The 22,341-nt window shown below is 41.9% G+C and overlaps 1 protein-coding gene across 6 annotated transcripts in view; it reads left to right on the top strand.

The window, feature by feature from the left end:
* Cad99C (cadherin 99C) overlaps positions 1-22,341 on the top strand; it is a 75,253-nt gene that overhangs the window by 48,176 nt on the left and 4,736 nt on the right. For 4 of the 6 annotated variants that reach the window (XM_069122485.1, XM_069122484.1, XM_069122483.1 and 1 more), the window contains exons 3-15: positions 4,011-4,076; positions 5,093-5,271; positions 7,484-7,606; positions 10,733-10,996; positions 16,702-16,851; positions 17,553-17,771; positions 17,936-18,130; positions 19,184-19,471; positions 19,617-19,934; positions 20,220-20,360; positions 20,716-21,000; positions 21,154-21,327; positions 21,745-21,954. In XM_069122485.1, coding sequence (XP_068978586.1) covers positions 4,011-4,076; positions 5,093-5,271; positions 7,484-7,606; positions 10,733-10,996; positions 16,702-16,851; positions 17,553-17,771; positions 17,936-18,130; positions 19,184-19,471; positions 19,617-19,934; positions 20,220-20,360; positions 20,716-21,000; positions 21,154-21,327; positions 21,745-21,954 — 2,612 coding nt within the window. Of the gene's footprint in view, positions 1-4,010; positions 4,077-5,092; positions 5,272-7,483; positions 7,607-10,732; positions 10,997-13,781; positions 14,275-15,447; positions 15,548-16,701; positions 16,852-17,552; positions 17,772-17,935; positions 18,131-19,183; positions 19,472-19,616; positions 19,935-20,219; positions 20,361-20,715; positions 21,001-21,153; positions 21,328-21,744; positions 21,955-22,341 lie in introns of those variants that run through there. The other 2 variants (XM_069122488.1, XM_069122489.1) reach the window with 2 other exon arrangements.

Raw genomic sequence — 22,341 nt, 5'->3', positions numbered from 1 at the left:
AAAGAACAGACATCGATCTAGGTATCGCAAACTTGAGAGACTGTCGTGATGGTACGATTAATGTTTCATTCAGATATCCATGTAGCATGGTTTTTCTCGTATATATTACTCTCTGTTCTATAAACATTCGTGACTTAGTTTGCCATTTAGGAAAAAGCTATGAAATATACCAAACAGAGAACGTGTGAAAACATTTTTAGGTAGAATGCATTGTCGAAGACCCGGTGTATTGCCAGAAAAGGTCACGATAATAAGAGTTTTACAACGTTACGATAGGTGTTATTTAAGGATAGAATTAACATTCTAGTAAATGGAAATACCGTATAATCGTCTAAAATATTAACTACTAAGTTAATACTTTAAGACGACTAAAGTTTATATTCCGCGTACATTGTTTGTTCTACTCAAAAAAAGTCAACGTTTCGTATAAGAGAATTTTGCGAATAACAAAAGTTTCTTAGTAAATTTACGATAAATAGTAGCATGGAAAATCGTAGAAATTTATTGGAGAAAATTTATCAATGAAAATCAAAGTTGTGCTCGTAGACTTGCTTTTGCACGTACCTTTCTTGTTCTAGCTTTCTCTCGCGAATACCGGTCCGGTAGTAAAATAGTAACGTGCCGTCTAAAGCCTCTGGTTTCTAGCGTACCTACAGTTCGTCCATTCCAATGTTCAACGACCCGTCGCGATCGAACCGTCTAGCACGGAAGTTCATGACAGGCTCCGATAAACTTCGCTCAGGTGTTGTTTGCTTTTTAAAAATCCGTTCCAGTTCCTTTGAATTTTAGTATCGACAACGATCGATATATCCGCGATCGGTTGTGCGCTTGTTCGAAATCGTCTATATTTTCTATCCATCTAGGCGAAATTATCGCGACGGAGAAATTATTGTATCGTACATTTTATCCGTCTTAAGAGTTCATCTGTCGCGCCTACTTTGTACCTGAGTGTGCCGTGTATACACAGTGGTTGATCGCGTTCTTCGGCGCTCATAGCTCACGGATCTTGCGGCCAATTTGGTAGCCTCCAGCCTTCGTAAACGTCAATGCCTCGATGTGCACGGCATATAAGATCGATATGCAGCCTTAATGGCAAAGCCGTACGTACTCGAGGAAATGCGTTCGATAAATCAGTGGAAATTATCGATTGTCAACTGGAATATCTTTTAAACGAAGCTCGCGACGTAGTTGCCAGCGGCACGTCTTTGTAAATTCGTGTTAAAATCTTATTAAAAATAGTTAAAATAAATTCTTAAAATCCTTCTTTTATTTCAGTTTTTCTTTCTTTCTTTATTTCCTCTGCTTATGTTGTGTCTACGCTTGATACGCTTGATACGGCTTGTTTTATCGATTACAATTTTGTTCATGCTGGTTCAACTTGCGATTCGTAAATTGTACGGCATGTTGTTAAAAGAGGGAACGGAGATATGGGTCTGCTCCTTCAGTATGCACTTTCTAATGCAACAACTTTCCACGAAACGGCCAGGTTCCGACGATAGTGTACACGTTTCTTCGGTGAAAAGAATTCCTCGAGGATGTATTACAGCGGTCGCATAGCCGTTGGGTTGCCTTTTATCCGGAAGAACGTTTAACTTTCATGGACTCGAAGCGAAACGACGATCGTTATGCGTATTTCGATTTGAGCAGAATCTATTCACTGGGTAAATATCGTGCATTATTTTCTGCGTTATTTTCTGCGTTATTTCTTACATCGTATGGAACATTGTATGCCGTAGGAAATATATCGTATATGTAGGTATATCATTTAGGACGCTTTAGAGCAGCAAGATACTTACATTTTCAACGCAATACGTACGGTTTGCGTCGTCTGCGCACACGCCATAATTCAGCTGAAACGGCATAATTTTGGCGTTTGGTCATCTCCTATCGAGCGTAACACCGTTTTCCATGTTCGAGCGATTTCGTTTAACGGTAACGGCAATCTTAGGACTCTCTCGCGTCACGGAGCGCAAGACAAAAGGATTTCTGCACGTTTCTGTTGGATAGGTGTCCATTAAAAAACGATCCATTTGAAGATTCGGCTCGGATACGAGACTGGCTCAAGGCTCGAAGTAGGTAACGCGTACGGAAGAGAAGGTAAATGTCATCTAGCGTTTTACCGATTGCGAGAGTAAGTTTCGTGATAGAGGAGCGGCGCATCTTCGTTCGCCGGGGCTATTAGCGTTCGACGTTAACCTTTCGATGAAAGCTCGTCGGATTCCACGATCTCGTCGCGAAGTGTCGGATAAGAATACTCGTGATGCACTCGTGCCCGTCTCGCTTATCAAGAAGTCTCGAACGAACACGCGTAAAATAATATCGATCGTTTCTAATATTTGCTAGTTTCCGTACGATGGTTGTCGCAATGATACCTTATACAGAAATGAAATAAAATGCTTTAAGAAGTTGTGTCTCGAGCACGATGGCTATTTTTATCTATCAACACCTCTGTTACTCTTCTTTCACCGCTTATCGTTAGTTAGATTAAAAATAGATATCCCCAAATCGGTCGAATAAATTCTCAGATATTTTTTCTTTAATAAAGCTGCCTAAGCCGTAGAAAGATCGGAAACCTTTGCTAAAAGTAAGAGGGTTAACGCTTGCACATGGAAGGCTTGAATGGTATTACCTGCAAATCATTTGGGATTGTAGACGAGCGAAACGTCGATCTGTTCGACGAATAAAACGCGTAATTCGTGCAAGCTGTTCTGTACGCGATACTTTTACAAGTATAGGACACGTACAACTAATTGAATTAACGGTTTCGTGATTCGGTGTTACGAGGGATTACAAGTATTATATATAAGTGGTAAAAACAACGTGTCATTAATGACATAAATGTTTGATCGCTTAATTTAGCCGATAAAACTGCCAAGACGTACAATTAATTACCGTTGCCGGTACGAACGATAACAATTACAAAACCAGTTTCAACGCGATGCATTTTGAATTCTTAGAGCTTGTTGCAAAGTAAAATTGTGCGCGAGATTGTCGCGATTCAGATGCCACCGTCCGTGCAACTCGATTAATTCGCCTAAAAATAGAATAATGGTGAGCCAGCAAGACGTTTCAACAGCTGGGACTTGTAAGCTGTGTCGTCCATGCGACTACAGCCGCGGTAATCTCGTAATCTTTTTCTCAAAAGCGGCCGTTTTGTGTCGCTGAGTCACGTTTCCGGTCAGACAGATTTCTTGCACCTGCTCCAGCGATTCTTCGAGGGAAGGACTCTTACTAAGTTTTAAAACTGTTAGACCGAAGATACGATTATCGTACATGAACGTACTTTCACCGTAATGGTCAAGGGAATTTTCTAGTAAAACGCTTATGAAAATGATATTTACAACGAAATTTCCATGTACGATCAACGATGTAAATATTCCAGTTGGTTTTTAATGGGCGTTTCCGTGATACGTGCTTCATTTTTCTTTTAGTATAACCGATAAGGAAACGATCTTCCAGCCTTCTCTCCTAAGTTCTCAACCTCTGTAAAATTAAGTTTAAAGGAGATACATAACGTATGCGAATCTAGCGATACAAGTTGGCAGCAACGGAACGAGCAATTCGTATCTTCTAAGAATGTTAGATCGCTAAATGGAAGCGAAACCGTATCGATAGGTAAAGATAACCGACCTGATTCACGTGCGTATTTAGATGCGTGTTCGCGGCAATGTATCTTCGTGACGACATAACATATAAAGGTGGCAGTTATTTAGCCTTAGCGTAATTATTTGTGACCGAGCCGATGGCTCGATACGGACCTCGGCAGGGTGTTTGCGCGAATGTTTGGAAAGTCGATATTCAAGTCGCGTACTAGGTGTCGAAGATATGACTGTTTAGTGAGATAACGTGAGCCAAGTTGACAAGCGACCTAACGTTCCATTGTCAAAGAATAGATACTTTGTCTAATGTTGTAAAGGATCTGGCCATGGAGTGAGAAAGTAGTGCCTAAAACGTAAGATATTACAACGAAGATATTAATCCGATAAATGGCTTTTCTTCGTTTGTTGCAGGCTTGTGCGAGGTAGAGTCAGGACAATCGAATATTATTCTTGACATCGAGGAGAGCAGGGGAGATGGTAAGTTTGCGTTTAATTTAATTTACGTTTAACGCCAAGACGATCGCGTTACTCGATGTTAGCGAAATAATAGTAAATTTCCTCGGCTGATCGTTCTTATTTTCTCTCGCTATTTCTTTATTATTTGCTATTCGTCGTACGTAAAAACGTCAAAACACAAAGAATAGCGAACATTTTCGATTGAAAGAAATTGGAAAAAATTCGTAATCGAGTAATTAGGCGAAAAGTTAATGCTCTATTAATTTCGCGGGATAAAATGTCGAACTTAGTTAAGAAATTATGCGAAATGAAGCGAGGGAAGCGAATCGACGCGATGCAATTAGGGAGCGCTGGATGTCACTAATGAGATATTGCTCGAGTCCTCGAGATCGCGCCTAGTTTGCCAAGATAACGTTAATTATCCGGAGTGCGAACACGAGGAAGTCATTTCGTAGCCTCTTACTGATTTTAACGTAGTAGCCGCGTTCTCTTCTAACAAGATTTAACCGGCTTACAATTGTTACGCTAGACAGGCGTAAAAAATGCTTGATCGGATAGTCTTTAAGATCAATTTTATCGGTAATTTAAACGGCAAAAATTTATTCTCACATTTGTATACGTATGCGTTTTCATATTCGATGTATATATCCATTTTAATGATTATGCCGATCAAGCATTTTCTGCTGTAAGAACTACGCATATGTGTAAGCCTCTAAAAGTTTAATATCTTAATAACTGGTCCGTTAACTTCTGGTCGATTCTTATCGATCCAAAAGTATTCGTAAGCTTTTTGGATCCGCTATTGCCTCCTTCTTTTATTCGTATCATTCGGGTAGAAGACGGCTGTGATTCTACCGTATTATCTATTGCTATTCCGTAATTATCCGTAATTCCGTAATTACCGTATTATCCGTACTATTCTAGTTGTGGAATCGACCGCGCGAATACGTTACACCCACTAGTCATGCTTCCCGGACAAAGCACGTTAGCACGTTGATCGTTGTAGCGATCGCGGTTCACGGATTTTCATTTTTCAGCGACCGATCAGAAGACCGTGCCGGAGGAACTTCCGGTATCTGGCGATCCGTATAACGAGACCACGCTGGAGTTGATCTTTCCTGGAAGACAGCCTCGTTTTAAATTGAATGGAAAGAAGCTGCAGCTGTTGGATCCTCTGGATAGGGACGATGAAAATCTATCGCACGTTGTTTTTCAGGTAAGACAAATTCTTACTAGACTTGCTTACTTTCGACAGAATGGATTTCGTAACGGAACATTAGGCAGGCTACTACTTTTGCGCTCAGCGCGGTCGTGTGAAATTCAATTTGTCGAATCTATTATCTGCGTTTTGCGTTACGTAATCGGTAGTTACGCCCGCTTCGTGTGTCGCAGTGTTTATCTCGAGAAAGCCACGTATATTTCTCTGCGATTCGTTCCGAGCATGTAACTGGACGTGTTTCCGAACCTGGATAACAGAAACGATCGATCGAGCAAGCACGTACGTGTTTTTCAAATGCACTATTGGCTGCTCGTGAAAAGATTACTAGACCGATGATTAGTGGAGATGATTCATTTTTTGCTAGGTACAAGCGCTACCGAAGTCTTTGCTCGCATGAAACAATTCTTTCTCGTTTATTCTTATTCTCATTTATCTGCGATAATAATAATAATCAGGTTTGCCGATCCTACCATCTATGGAATGGGCGAATAAAACAGCGAATTATTTCTAAATAATTCGAGATATTCGTGAAAAATTCGTGACGTTTCAAAGTTATAAATGTTAAAAAGTTAATTTCACTCGTAATCGGTCCCATCGAATTGACAACTTATCTGGATCCATTTAAAAACCGTTTGATCACCGTTAGGATGAACTCGATGACGAACAACTCGATATCTGGAATCTGATTTTTGCCGTCATTCTCCAAGTGTCGCGTACCGATCGGATAAAGAGACCGTTTAAGAAACGCACGATAAAGTCTTTGATTCGACGATCGCTAATGACGACGGCGATCGAATGCACGATTTGCGGAGAAATTCTCGTTATCGTAAATAACACACGGTCGATGCACGGTCGATGCACGGTCGATGCACGGTCGATCGGCTGAAAAACGACGACTCTGGTTTCGAGAGACGCGAAAGGTTTTTGCGCGGAAACTGGTGGTAGCGCGACAGTTTCTACGCTTGGCACTGTCTCGTTGCATTCTCTGCGAGATTCGAGAACAGCGCTCTTTCGTTCTTGAAAAGGAATCTCGTTACTCGCCCCCGGTATTTTTTGCTCCTCTTCGCAGGCAACGAACTTACCAGCCGGGACAAAACCGGAAGCAACGATCCTTCCGTCCATCTAATTTCGCTCAGTTTCGTTTTTATCGCGGTGTGCTTCGTCGACCTTCTGAACGGTTATTTAACGGTGACTGTTTGTTCTTAACGATCACGTTCAGCTTGCGATGGAACTTGAGTATCTTTCGTTTCTAACGAACGCTTCGTCCAACGTTTAGCTCTGACGCGTGCATTGCTCATAGCGCGTAAGCATGGTGCGGAGGACAAGAGAATTTGATCATAGAATCGAAATAATCAAATCGGGAAAAGTAACGAATTCTTTGCCATCGAATACTTATGTTTCAGATATAGTCTTTGACGCGTTGACGTTTGTTAGTAGGAAAAGTAGTGTAAAATCGGTAAACTCTGTACAAACGTCCGAAGGAAAATCAGACTATTATTGAATTTGTAAATTGAAATTGCATAGTGTACGATGCCGTTCTTTGTAGCCATATCGGCAGCTGGCAATGCACGTCGTCTCTTATGACACTGTGGTGCAAGGAATGTGAAAGGTCTAGAGCAGCGTTCTGATACAACGTTCTCCGTCAGAGATTGCTCGTATTTGCCGTTTTCGCAAATTGACCGTATAAAATCCAGTCGCTTGGAAATCCCGCGTACACTTTGCCTTTGTTTGGTAAGCGGTAGAGAAGGGAAGATCGATTCAAATTGTAGCAGTCTTATCGATAATTATCTGCGAATGGCACTCTCGCGTCGATTTCTTACAATTACTTGTCGTTAGCCTATATATATATATATATATACGGTATCGTAAAAGCGTTTGTATCGATCAAAATTTTTCGTAAGTTTGTCCGTATAGTATCTAACTCGATAATACGATGTGCCGACAATACGATAATAAAGATTAGTGCGAAGAAATGTAAAAACTTTTAACGCTAGGCTCGATTACCGTTAACGTAGGTATGTCGAGGATGTAGCAGAATCATCGTTTTGTATCGAGCGTTGTTGGTAATAAATTTGAAAGAGCATGTATATTTAACCATGGAGCTACGGTCTTTGTCGGTATATTTGTATCAGAATATTTACACGTGAAAACGTGAAACGTTGTATGTATGCAGTAATTTAGTATAAGGTAATTTTCGTTCTCTTTCCAGTTAAGCTGTACGGTGAAGCAAACGAACAAGAAACGGACCATACCGGTGATTGTGCGAGTGTCAGATATAAATGATAATGCGCCAAAATTCATTAACACGCCGTACGAGACAACGGTGCCAGAGGTAAGTCGGCATAAAGTATTCCATCTTTTCAAGCGAGAGAAATTGGTGTCCAAGTACTAAATTCTACTAAAAATTCTACTAAAAATTTCACTAAAAATTCCACTAAAAATACACGCGATTAGAGAAAGATAAGGTGTGAAATTTGATACACGCAGCGTTCGTGTCACGTATATATAGAGGAAAAGTCAACTCGATCAAAGTTAATCGATTAGATGATATTCAGGAAATTTCGAATTACCGACATCCAGTTGGGTAAAAATTTATCGATCGACAAAGAACGATAAATCGGTGAGTTGGTCGTGCTCGAACGATTTGGTCGATCGTGATCCGCGAGAATGTAACGAAATAAATAAATGCCTTACGTTAGAATCACAGTTTAGGATTTAGAAAGTCTCGTCGTACAGGCATGGCGACGTTAAATGAAAAGCGAAGGAATCGCCATAACGAAAGAAAGATAAAATAATCGACGCGACACGGTCGTTTCTAAAGCGTATCGTGTTCGAATGGTTCGACGATATTAAAATTGCAAATGTTTCGGAGTCGATGAACCCGCTACGTGATGGAATTCCCGTCGAAATTAAAAGTACTACGAATGCAAATTGCATCGACGGATTTCCTAGTATAAGCGCTACTAACGATAGGTTTATCCGTGATGTTAGCTACACATGGATGTTTCACGATTTACATAACGACGACTAAAGATAAAAATAGATACCTATTACTAATAGAGCTGATACTATGCAATTGCGTAACAGGAACGATCCACGAGAGCGAGTAGTATTGTGAATGAGAAATATGCATTTCATAGAAATCGAGAAACTACGTTTTAATTACGATGCGCGTAACGCGCGTTACTAGAAAAATCGGTCTATCTGTTGGAATATCTGTTTCATTGTATTATCGATCGGCGACAGGAAGGAAATCTAAATTCCGCGTTATCTAGAACTAAGGTTAAATGAAATTTTTTAAACGGAAAGTAAACAGGAACTGTTCGTCTAGATTGGAAAGTTGGATGTGCCGACTCCACGAACCAATTAAATTATCCAAGTTGTCGACCACTCGTCCAATATCCCACTGATTACGTATTGGAAGGATAAATCTCGTAGGCAAGTTATCTGGTAACAGGTGGAGAAGTAGATCGCTCTTTCGATCTATACCAGATACGTAGCGGTCGTCGGAAATTTCGTCACGACCGTGTCAAAGAGAAACGAGGAGAGTCGGCAGAATTCTCGTGGCGCGGATTCCTTTTCTTTTCTACGCTAACGGACCGTTATAATAGGAATGGCGCGCATCTCGCGAATACCGGTTGATCCAGCCAGATGCCACGGCACGCACTGGCATGCGTTTGCTCTCCCTTCGATTCCACGTTAATACTTATTTTAATGAACTTGCATTTTACGACGGTGAACAAGCATGCTATCGGGCTACGTCTGTAGAGGTAACGCATAACGGTACATCGAAACTGTCCACGGCTCGTTCGATCGTTAAGCGGTTCGCGCGGATCGTTATACGCGACACGATCGCGTATTGGGGATATTGTTGCAACAAATGGTATTTCCGAGCGCGTTTACGAACAAACGACAGACGAGCACGAACCTCGTTTCTTTCGTTTGGTAGTTGGTCGGTGAAATAATTTGCGAATTTGCGTTCGAATTTGCAGCCCGTTTCTAGCCCGAACCATCGGTTCTTGCTGAGATGCGACGATCCACGAAGTTGGACGAACGATTTTAAAAATAGCTGATTCTACGATTCCAGTGTACGTGTTTATAGTATAGTACCGATACGTTCTACGTGCATACTTGTCGGTGTTTTATGAATGAACTCGGTGAATTATTTATCCCGTCGTATTAACGTTGATTCTATTAAAGTTTTCCATTCGTATTAATATGAATGAGTTTGATTTGAATTCACTTGCGTTTAATGGATGTTGCGCGGTATATAATTTATCGTCGATGCGCTATCGCACTGTAAGATAAAGTGGTTTTGTAATTACAAGCAGACTTTTATACCTTCGATCGAGCATAGATGTCGAATAGGTATTTGGAATTCGATGAAATTTCACAATTTAGCCAAGTACGTGGTCTTATCGACGAAATAATTTACAACAATACCGTTGTTTTCACCGTTTTTTTCCTTTTTGTTTTGTTTTTTTTTTTTTTTTTCGTAACCGTTATTTTCGCGCAACAGCTTGTTCGTTATTCGTGATTGGTTTTGTTGGAATTAAGCAGGATCGGATTTCGAAACGGTAGCCACTATCTTGAAGCACGGACTAATTGATCGATGTCGATAACGTGTTTACGTATGTACGTACATAATTGAACGCAACAGACAGGGAAATCTTGATAATTGCTCTTCCAGTGCAGAAAATCGAACGAACCGTTAGGAGTAGTAAAAAACCTCGAGTACAGATAGTTGGTATAAGGATTATCATTGAAATAATTAGCTGCATTATTCCGAATAAGAAATACAAATATTCAACGTTATCCTAAAGTTAATTAAATCTTTATATCCGGTTTTGTATATTCAACGAAGGTATTTCATTGTATTCACCGGTTTCTTACGTTCGATAGATACATAGATTCAGATATACGATTAGGAAAGAAGAAAAAGGATATCTCTGTAGCTACAGTGGCTGACGATTATCTCGTCTCTCTCGTCTCGTTAAAGTTTCTTCGCACTTTCAATTTCACCGTAACACGACATATCGGTCGCAATTGCAGAATCGTAGGAGTTTAAACTAATTAATCTACCATGGACACAAATAGCCGGCCGATTTTCCTAGAAGAGAAACGGAGAAAGCCGAATCGTTCCCGTTGGTAATCGGTCGTGGTAACCGCAAAAATCAACCGCACCACCTCAGAGATATTTGTTCGTAATCAGCTAAAACCAGCACGAAAATGTATTCGCTCGCGGTTCGCGCCACGATAGCCTGATTTTATCGCGAGGATTATCGAAAAGCCACGAGTCGATCCTACGACAAATTCTGCGAATTATTTTCACGTAACGTCGTGGGAATAGCTGTACGCTATAATTTCGTTTGGCTGATTTACCGACTACTAATAGCTGTACTGTGAAAAATATTTTTTACGCAACTATTCCATCGAATTGCGTATGGTTTGGTCGTAGTTGACGCCAGTTGGTTCGACCATCTTCAAAAACGTGGTGGCCGTGGACGCGGATGCCGGTGTGAACGGCATCGTGGAATACTCGATCGCTCCTGGTGACGGAACTGGCATTGGCAACAATGACGGAGTTGGTCGAAATAGAATAACAACGGCTGATGGATACGGTTATTTCAGCATTAACTTACCTCATCAAGGCCAAGTAACCGTTAACCGTACCCTGGATTTTGAAAGAACGCAACGATACCTCGTCGCTATTTTGGCATCGGTAAGTACCTATTCTTTGGCGATCCGATAAGATCGGTAATCGCAGCAAACAAATATTTACGCGTCACAAGTATCTAATTTTCAGGTAATTTTAAAGTAATTTTCACTCGTCATCGATACCCTCGGCTTCCAAGTTATTTGGAATAGTTACGCTAGCTGCTAACACCGGTGGTAATCGAAAATAACGCTTGCCAACCTACCGAAAGCTTTATCCAATGTCAAAGCAATAGCAATATCAACGCATTTATGTAGCTATATATTATACTCGCAGTTGCAGCAGCTATTTGCAACTAATAGGAGGATGTTTAATATTCCCTTTTCTCCATCATTTCAAAGTCCTAAAACACGTTCGACGATCGTTTCTACTTAGGTATTTCGTCTATTTTGTCCAAGAAGCTTCGCTTTGATATTCCTATTTCTTTCCTCGTATACTTTCCCAGTTACGTTTATGATTTTTCACTCGCTGTTTTTACGGCTCGCCACCTCGTATCGATAGTTTATCTTTCGAAAAATATATACGTCGAAAATTATATAAATCGATCGGATATATCTCTATATATCTATATATCTATAATATATCTATAATACGAAAATCAGTACCTCGGTTTCTTCTTAGTTCCCTTTCCTTTCTACGCCGCGACGTCTAGCAAGTGCAACGTGCGTATATGCCCATTTTTCAACGAGTAACGGATATCTATGAAATGTCAAAAGAGCTTGATACAATCTATATTAAGGAGATTACGAATCGTCGTTATAATAATAAGTAGTTATAAGCAATTAGAAGCTCACCGTTCCAACTTAGACAGAGTTTCGCTTTGCTTCTGCAACGATGTCTACGATATTTATTTCTGAACATTCGGTATTATGTATCGTATGCATTGGCATCATAACGAAAAGATAAAAATCTATGGGTTTGTTGGACCGGAGCTTGGTACAACGATCTAACTTTTCCAGCTTGGCTGTAAAGCGACCGGATAATTGCCGTCCGATAATACGTTTAACACGAAGAAAAAAGAGGGAAAGGGATGGCGTCGTTGAACACGGAGCACAGCACGTATCCTTCACGATATCGCGTCAGTTGGATGTGCAGCTTTGGCACGCGTAGCAAGATTAGAAGGTAGCGATTAGAGCGAGCGCTTGTAGATATTTGCATATCGCTTTCTCGGAGTCGACATTGTTAATTTCGCGACTAAATACGCTAGCGGAGATACAGATTCGTCGCAAATTCTCTAGCTACCACACCGTTGCTGCTGATCTCGGGCTACTTATTCGCATGTTTGCGGTGTTGCTAGAAACACCCCGGCATTTTGATACAGGATTGGATATCGAGGTCACGGAGAAAATGCAACCTTTGCCGAATCGCAACCGATCTCGATTTCGATCGAGATAAGACAAAATATAAACGGTCGTACATTTGGATTAGAAATGGGTTTCAGGAGCAAGGCTGCGTAGACCTTTTATCGGGATAAACTCGAAATAGAACGAAATGAATTTCAATTGCGTTAAAAACGTTAAAGCTGCGTTGTTTCTTTTAAGTTCTGCTTTCCGCGAAGCTATCGGCGATCCTATCTTTCACAGGTTCGACGCACATTTTCTCAATTTATACGGTTTGTTCTTAGAACCTCGCGTTGAACTGACAGGCTTGTCTTTAGCTTGGTGCGATAACAAATGCGCGACCTCGATCGTCTTAATTATCCGGTCACGGCAGCGAGTACTCAACCGACGTTCCACGATATCCGTATCGATCAAGATGGATAAAGTGCGTAAAGAATATCGATCGATGGTTGTCTTGTAAATGTCAGCGGTTGCGCGGCTCGTGGACTAGGCAAACAAAGAAACTCACGTTACAACCGGGTATCCGTGAGTAGAACTCGGTAGGTAGCGAATATGGCAGGACTTACATGCATTGGCGTATGCACGTTTGCAGATGCAACCGGGCAAGGTAGGATAGCCTCGCCTCGCGGTATTAGTCACCGTTCGACTCGCGACGCGCCGTAATCTAAGCTTGAAATTTCATTCTCGTTTGACTGCCGGAAATCGTAAACGCGGCAAATTCGTCCTGTAATACGTGAAATTTACTCCTGTGTGTCTCGTCCTCGTGATCGTTGAACGCGAAACGTGATCGCGTGCAATCTGTGAAAAACTATGTCGCTTGGTAGATGCGTATTCGAATCACGATCAGATCTATCTGTATAAGCGTCGACGAAAGTGAAATCGCGTCGTATGTCGCTCGTTTCTCGACGTCTTTTATTCCGCGAACGTATTTCAAGCGAATGGAAAAACTGTACGCTAACGATAAGTCAGTCGAGTCTGGTTGGCAAGCGTTCGATAAAATAGACGTTGTTAGCAACGACGACCGATAGGCCGCGAATGATAAAACGTTCTAAACTTTAGCGAATATTCATCTAACTTTGCTTCGTCCCTTCTTTTTCGATATAATAGAATATTCGTAAACGATATACCTAACGATATACCGTTCTATCGTTGAATGGGAAAAATGGGGGAACAGCACCGGAGCTACGTTTAGTTATGGCAGCATCGGATCCGTATCTCTAGGTTTGAAAATAGGAAAAGAGTTCGGCGTTTCGTTTCGAATTCGTGGAAGCGCGAGTGAGCGTAATTGCGAGTGGTCGAGCTGCGCGCGAAACGTGCCGTCAGCAACGAATCGTTCGTGGAACGGAGATTAATGGCGAATATTAAATATTAGAGGGATATACGCGAGGGTGTTGGTGAAACGAACGATTTCTACAATGTGGTGACGGGAAGTCGCTCGTCTCGTATATAGCAAGTGTCGGCGCATTGGCGTACGTGCGCATCTATCGACGTTAGTTTTACGCATTTTGGGCACCAAAGATGCAGAACGCGTTCAGATTTCACCGACGATTAAAAGTTTATGCAAATCGCGGAACCACGGTCGGTTATGTCCATTACGACGATCAACGTTTTCGATTCCGTTCGTGTAACAGGTCTCTGTCGCAGATGTATCGAAATTCCACGTACGTCGACGTACATAATTTAGATAGATATCCGAGACCAATTATTCGGATACGACCAAGTACGAAATACCAGCATCGTTTATATTGGCAGTTTGGTTCGTTGGACTCGAATGTTACGACGAACAGTTGATTTCTACGCCATGGTGCAGCAGCGATCGCGAAACAGTGATTACCGATCGTGGATTGGTTCCTTCCGCGTCGAACGGCCAGCAATATTGGCTAGATAGCGGCGTGACTGGGTTTGAAACCTCCGATAAAACAACGAGGGCAATCTCGTGCGAGAGTAAGTACGATGCCTGTTCGCGAACTTGATGTACGCGGTATAAAATTACACGATAATCCCGATTCAAGGCAATGGCGTTATCGAGGCGTGTAACAACTGGTGTGCGCGCGTATTGCGCGAAACGTGTAGCGTGCATAGGACGTTTCCGGGAAACAGGAAACACCGTGCGAATCCCAAAGCCGCTGCGGACGATGGCGCGCGCGCGAAACGCGACTCTATGGATGATAGATTTCTGTGAAGATTCGACACTCGTACGTAGCGCTCGTCCGCGCGATACTCGTAAAAGGAAATGACAGCGTTTCAGCGATAAAATCATCGAACCGTACCGAGATGCGTTTCACGACGCGCCGTTACATTTTGCGGATTATTCCAAAAATACGATATCGTACCTATACCGTCGATGTCTTTCAACCGTTCGAATGCCGAAGCGGTTTTAGAAAGCCATCGCTTTCTTCCCTTCCTTCGTTCGCTATTCGTTGTTCCTACGGCTGTCGAGCGACACCCGTCTCGTTTGTGTCGATTATGTGGCAAACGCGTTGCGACGCGCAGCGATATGCGGCTTTGTACAGGCTTGCGTAAAAATTTCAAAATTATAATTGAAACGATGGACTTGATCGAAAGCGGCTGGAACCGTTTAGAATAAAAGTAAACGTCACGCGAAATCGACGATGGAACCTTCGATGGAAATCCGGTGAAAGTGTTGCCGGTCGCGTTACTTGCACGGCAACGAGTCAACGCCTTTTCAACGGTGAGCGAGCTGACCGCTAAGCGTGTAAGTTGGTCGTTTACTTATAGATTACGTTCAACGGAATCGTTTAACTTCGACACTGACATCGGCGTGACATATGGCGTGTGTAAGCGTACGGCTGAAAATACGAAACCTGCTTATTAAGAAATTACTTCGTCTGAAAATAATTGCCGTGGCGCTTACGCGAATTTCGAGTCGCGTATAAAACGCTGTATATTACAAATTGTTAGGAATATGTGAAATCTAGAAGGTGTAGACGATAACACGGCGAATCTTCGTAGTTGCTTGAACTCGTGATCGATCTCTCTGCTGGTCGCGAAGGTAACGTGGATCGCTGCAACAGCTGCTGCTACAGGTGTGGCTCATTTGAATATCGCGTGGAACAGCTGGCTGCGCGTCTTCTCCAACGTATTGTCCTCCTTTCCGCCAAGTACACAAACCTTCTGGACTGTAAATGTCGCGTTCCGTGCACTCGTGCTTTTTCCTTCCTTCAGCGTGATTAGATATTAAAAGATTATCAACGAGGTAAGGAAATCGACGACTAAACTCGTAAAAATATTTGTCTGACCGCCAAGGCGTCAGATACGATTGTCTCTCGGTTACGACGATCGGTGCCACGCCCGTAAACGGTGCTACAACACACAAGAGGAAGAGGAAAGAACGAACAAAGGGCAAAGTGAAAGAGAAAAGTTCTTACGAAGCGGTAACAAAGTCTGTGCTGGATCACGATGGCTTCGAGTTCCAGTGGAACTCGTAACCGCGGGCGTTTCGCCTTCTCGTCTCTCGCTGAAACTCGATTTTAGTACGAAACGTTGCCTTGGCAGATAAGGACGCCCTTGTCTTTTCGCCTATTCGCAAGGAACGGCGGAACGATCGTTCTTGTTTTACTTGCGACGATCGAACTTTCATAATCCGAGAATAATCGAGCCAACGGCAGAGGAGAGCGTAGGTCCGTTGCGTTTAGCTCGCATCGGACAAGCTCGACCACCGAGTTGCTTGGTACTTTTAGACGATCGAGTCGACATGAAATTACACGGAATTATCGGCATTGATGGACACGTTGATATACATATGCAACGGGATCCTACGGAGCTACTATCGTGAATATTTTTCCGCGCGTTGGAATCGCGTTGACTCGGCTCGCGATGAAACGCTTTGTTCGAAACGATATAATAGTATGAAAAATTTGTAAATATAAATTGAAAAAGAGGATTCGTATATAGACGTGTAGTTGGAAGTAAGTTGCAATAAGAAATAAGAGTGTATAACGTAGTCATTATCGACGATGGCGTAATCGTAGTAATTTCACTTGTTAGCGTATAACTTTTAGTAATTTTATTTATTTCTGTGTTCGTTCGGTCTCGCAACATAATTCACAGCTATATTCCCTTCTAATGTGATAGTCGTTTATTATTCTCTTCGAGCTCGTTCAAATTCGTGGGAAACAGGAAATATCCATAGTACGAAGCGTATTTCAATAAAAAAAAGCCTTTTGATGTGAATCGCATTTTTTTATGATTGGATGTCGTTGATGCTTTTTAACGTATATACGTTACTTTCTTATTGCGGAGAACGGCAAAAGAAATTGGTTTCATCGCGTTGAAAAGTACAACCGTGACCGTGATGTTAATCGGTAAATTGATGAGATAAAAGATACACGATAAACTGTTTGTCGATAGGATCGTGCAAGGAACGTATCCGAAAGGTTCACATCTACCACCACGTTGACGGTAAATATCAGAGACGACGACGATCAAGATCCTTCCTTCATCTATCAAGGTTGTATGCTGTTGGATGGCGCCTGCATTAATCCAGAATATTCGGCGTCCGTAAGTAAATTTATTTGATCCGAAATCTAGGGCCTGTAATTGTTTTAAACAAATAATTTCCTATAATTTGGTGTAGTCGGACGATAATAAGCGAATAAAGTACATACATATATTGGCTGTTTACGCGTACAAGATGTAATAGAATATGAAACGAGCCTCGGTTCGATACGGGCCATGGAGAAGTACGAAAAGACCGATTGAAACTTAGCGCATATATCGTTGCAAAAACGTTGGTTAAATATAAATGTTAAGCGAGAGATCTCGTACGTGTTCTTATATAGCCCAAATTGTACGACAATCGAGGGAACTTTGGTAGGTCTAGAAAATTGCGAAGAATCGTAAGGTATAATGGGTACTATTACGTTTTACGAGTTCGCGATAGATAACGATTTCTTGGAGAAAATTGAGGCTACTTCGAACGAGTAAGCTTTGATGTACGTCGATGTAAACGTATAGACGATCGTCGGTCTTAGAAACTGAACATTGGCAAACGAACGTAATTTTTGATCGCGGAGTACACGTACGGTTCGACGTACGCGACGCAAATGCGCTAATGCGTTATCGTGCATTGTATAGTACAAGACGACGTGCAACCCTGGCTTTTTAATACGCGACCGATTTCTTTGCTCTGAAATCTCGCGCGACAACGTTCTAAGCTATCGGCGGACCGGTTCTATACATTGTGCCTTTTTCTCCATCAGGTATCGAGTGGAGTGTTATCCGGGATACTTAATATATCGCCGGAGAAAATACAAGCGGTTGATATGGACAGTATAAACGCACCCATTCATTACTCGTTTCTCAGTGGCAATCCATCGAATTATCGAGAATTTTTCGAAATAAACCCGAACACTGGCGCCGTGAAGCAGATCAAGGCGGTCGACACAACGGTTACCAAGAAGTTCGATATTATCATCAAGGTAAGAGTTGTCGTGACGTAACGTTTATTAAACATTCTCGTATCCGCGGATGTGGACGAGATGGCAAACGCGTATATAATGTTACGTGTAATAGATAATAATACGTATATAATACGTATTTGTAAACGTACAGTAAAATTATTCGTTTGTTTACTGGACGGAAGGCTGTGGAGGTGTCGGAAGCGAAACGATCGGCCACAGCGAAATTGACCATCACTGTGAAGCCAGTCGACAGTAACCCCCCGATTATAACAGCATCGAACATAGAGGGTTTCGTCGATGAGAATGCCCCGATTGGAACAAAGGTTATCGACAAAATAGGCAATCCTGTCGTACTCACCGTTTCGGACGCCGATTTGGTAAGTTTAATCTTCGAAATCGATCTGACTCGGTTCAGCCAGTCATGCACCGATGCTTTGATTTCCCTCGTTCTTAACGAATAACGTTCCCCTACCTATCCGTTGGATCGATCTCTTAAAAAAAAAAAAAAAAAAAAAAGAAAAAAAAAACTAGGAAAAATCGATAAAAGGAAGAAAGTGAAAAATGAATATCTAAATGTTTCGTTCCTTTCAAAAGTAATTGCCACCTCTTCGATCGATCGAGGAACTCGGTTTTCTTCTTTTCTAGGAAAGATCGTAAACTCTTAGACAAACTACATCGCGTGACGACTCTACTTCGTTTCGTGAAAAATGTCAAGTATCGTCCGGGAATAGATCGACGCACGCTTGGTGCGTTTCGTTTCGGCAAAAGCGCAGAGTTGGGCGAATTTTGTTCGAATAACGAATAGCTTGCCAAGAGTTTATTCGCTGATAAGAAATAACGATTTTATTCGACGAAAAATTATTCGTTATTCAATTTCAGAACTAATTAAAAATGGGCGGCAAAGCGGAAAGCAAAATTCAGCTATTCGATTTTTTCTACGTTAGCCGATGTCCATTATCCTTTCAAAACTATGTCAAAATGGCATTGACGTTCAATCGTATCGAAGCATCGATAATACATGACAAAAAGGATTGGATCTGTTCTACGTATGCGAAACTTTTCCCTTGATATTCGTAAGTTGCGACGTCATGTCAGCGAATAGTGTCTATGCTTGGATTCTGATAGTTCGTGGATCGTATCGAATACCGTCAAACGATGATGTGTACATGCAAATATAGAGTAGCATGGCTTTACGTTTCTATACCGTTTAATAATCGATGCACGCAAACAATTTTACTTTCTATCCTAGAACATGTAAACAAAGTGAATAGCTATATATTAGGCGTAGAAAATATGTAATTAGCATGCGATTTCTAAACGAATATAGATAGCCGTCGATTAAGTAGCGTTAAATAAAACCTTCGTATGGTTTAATTCGCGTGTTATAGTAGGCCTTGTTTCATCGTATCTGTTTATAACGTTGCGTTTAGGGCCCCGAAGATCCGAAACCAGCTTACACTTTCGAATTAACCACCAATTTCTTCGCGATCGATCCTTCCGGTATACTGGTCGTGAACGAAGAGAATCTGGATCGTGATCCTCCGAGTCCTGGTCGTTTCCGGTTTCAAGTGGTGGCCAGGGAAAAGACGGGCGTTGCTGCTTCTGCGCCATTATCCTTCGTGGTGATATTGAACGACGTTAATGACAACGCACCTATGCTTCCTATGATCGCTCCCATCACCGTTCAGGCTGGAGAAACGAAGAAAGTAGTGACAAAGGTAGGCTCGCCAGTTTCACGATATTAATAGAAAGCAATTTTATTTTCGGCTACTTGTTTCACATTGAAAAAGAAAAACGGAAAACGATGAAAATTTCATATCCACGACTTGGAAAAATTCGACCGACCGATGTTGAATAATGTAGGTCGAGGCAACGGATAATGACGAAGGGGAGAATGCCGAAATAACATACAGCATCTATCACGTGTCAAATAATGGACTACATAAATTTAAAATCGATCCGAAGACCGGCCTAATCGAATCCGTGAGAAAGCTGAACGCAGGCGAACAATTCAGCATTACCGTACAAGCTACTGACAAGGGTGGAAAATATTCACAGACGATCGTCGAGGTAAACGTGATTCCTGGACCCAATACCAGGAGTCCCGTCTTCCAGCAACCGGTATACGAGGTGCAAGTCAGCGAGGGAGCGTCCATTAATTCCACGGTCGCCACGATTACCGTAAGTGTTCGTAATTACTTTTAACGGTCATCTTCGTTTTACGCTAACTCGTAAACGTTGTCGAGAGAGCGAGAGCACGTTGAAAAGAAAGAGTAACCGGTATTGGCCGGGACTGGCGTCGATTTTATCGGTAAAGCTGCCAAATAGGACGCGATTAACAAGAAACTAGCGAACGTTACCCGTTTCATTTTCTTCGTTTTTTTTCTAACATTTTCTTTCTTTATCTCATCCAAAAGTAATCGTTTTTACTTGCGTCTTTAACTCGGTTTGATCTCTGTTTAATAGGCAGTTGACCCAGAGAACGATCCGGTGTCGTACTCGATCGTATCGGGAAACGATCTGCGTCAATTTGCGATCGGTGACAAATCAGGCGTGATCACTGTTATAAGGAAGTTAGACAGGGAGGATCTGACCCGTTATCAGCTGGTAAGTTTATGTTTGCGAATCGTTTAGTGCCTTTACACACTATCGACTAGTCGGCCGGTCGTCCAGAGAGTACGTACACGACCAAGTACATCGAATCAAACTCTTTTTTTTCTTTTCTTTTTTGCAACTTCGTAATTACAATGCTTTCCTCGACATCCAATTCTGTTGGACGATCTCTACGATATCGACAATTTTCGAGTCGCTGAGCTTCGTCGCCGAGTTTAGTCGTCTGATTTTCGGTTGTCCGGTGATCTGGTCGATGGTGCGTCGGCCTCTTAAGCGAACAATTTTCGCAACACTCGCATTCCATTTCACGCAGCTTTGTCCGATTGACATCTTTTTTTCTTCGTGATAGCTGATAAAGGCCGAAGATTCTGGCGGTTTGTTCAACACGGCAACGGTAAACATCAAAGTAACGGACATCAACGACAAGAATCCAGAATTCGTCGACTTGCCTTACGAGTTTACCGTGAAAGAAGGAGAAGCTAGGAAATTAATAGGTCGGGTGCATGCTGAGGACGCGGATGAAGGCATCAACGCAGAAATCACGTATTTCGCGCCAGACGACATACCGTTTACCGTCGATCCTGAAACGGGAGATGTGTTGACGAAAATCGTTTTGGACTACGAGCAAAATGATGTATGTTTGTAAAATGATAACGTTAGTGATAGTAAAAGTTTGAATATTTCGTTGACGCAACGATCGCGAGGTACATGTATACACGTGTATACACGTGTATTTAGAGTTTAGGAATAGGAGTCGGCAGCAAATTAAAATGATTTCGTTCCTTAGGAATACAAATTCGTGGTAACCGCGAGAGACGGTGCTCCTGATTACCGCTTAGCTACTGCTACGGTTACAGTGAAAGTTATAGACGTCGAGGACGAAGTTCCTGTTTTCCATCAAAGCAGCTACGAGGCTCGAGTTAAAGAGAATATACCAGATTACACGGTGCTTCAAGTAACGGTGAGTTAAGTTTAAGCGACACGATTCGATATCGAAACTGGCGGTTGCCAAGTCCACCGAGTCTCGATCGCGCGAAACCATTGGTCGATAAAAAAAAGAGGAAACTTTCCAAGAAAACGATACGGACGAGTCTTTTGATCCGTTCGAAAGGATTTGAACGTTGCATCTGCTCCGATTATTCGCAAAACAATCGAATTATTTCTAATTTGCTAAAAAGATTAAGTAACTTTTGTATTTCGTCCACTTTGACTCGATTTTTCTTATTCCTTTTAACTACTTGGTACGTTTTAACGTAAATAAATTATAATTTTCCTGGTCGATTCTCGTCGTATCGCTGTACTGGAAGAGTAGAACGTTGCAAAATTCTAGACGAATAGCCATCCTCGTCGAAGCTAAAACAAACGCGATCAATTCCAGGCTGATGATCCGGATACAAAGAAGCAGATCACGTACATGATTAAACAAGGGAACACCGAACTATTCGGCATAGACCCGAAGACTGGAGCTATAAAAACCGTTCGCGGTTTGGACTATGAGAGGGAGAACCAGCATATCCTTATAATTGGCACCGTCGAAAATACCAGCGATTCGCCTGGTTCTACTACTAGAGTCGTGGTCAATGTCCAGGTATCGATCGTTGTAATTTTCTTGGACTCTATTGCGTCTTGGTATATCTGTACCGTGAAACGAGACGAGAGATGAATTAACGCTTTTCGCGAAAAAAAAGCGAAAAAAAGTGAAGAGGGGAAAAATATTTATACGTGAAACAAGTATCGTCGACTACATCTAGTAAACAGATGTAGCTAGTTTAGTTAACGACTCCGTACCAATCTTGAAAGCTATAAGCTATACCCGGCGGTCCTTCCTGCGGGAATATACGTGGTGCAGTAGGATTCCGTTTATAAAAACCTGTCGGTGGACAAGTTCGCTCCATTAATAGGAATGTATTGCTCCTGTAAGATGATTCTACGAAACATTCGCTCTTGAATACATAATAATGTCGCAAATTTGTAT

Source organism: Bombus flavifrons, chromosome 10 (genome assembly GCF_040668555.2).
Source record: "Bombus flavifrons isolate JBK064 chromosome 10, iyBomFlav1_principal, whole genome shotgun sequence".
Taxonomy (NCBI): Eukaryota; Metazoa; Arthropoda; class Insecta; order Hymenoptera; family Apidae; genus Bombus; species Bombus flavifrons.
The sequence above is the reverse complement of the archived record's forward strand: the minus strand, read 5'-3'. Positions and strand labels throughout refer to the sequence as shown.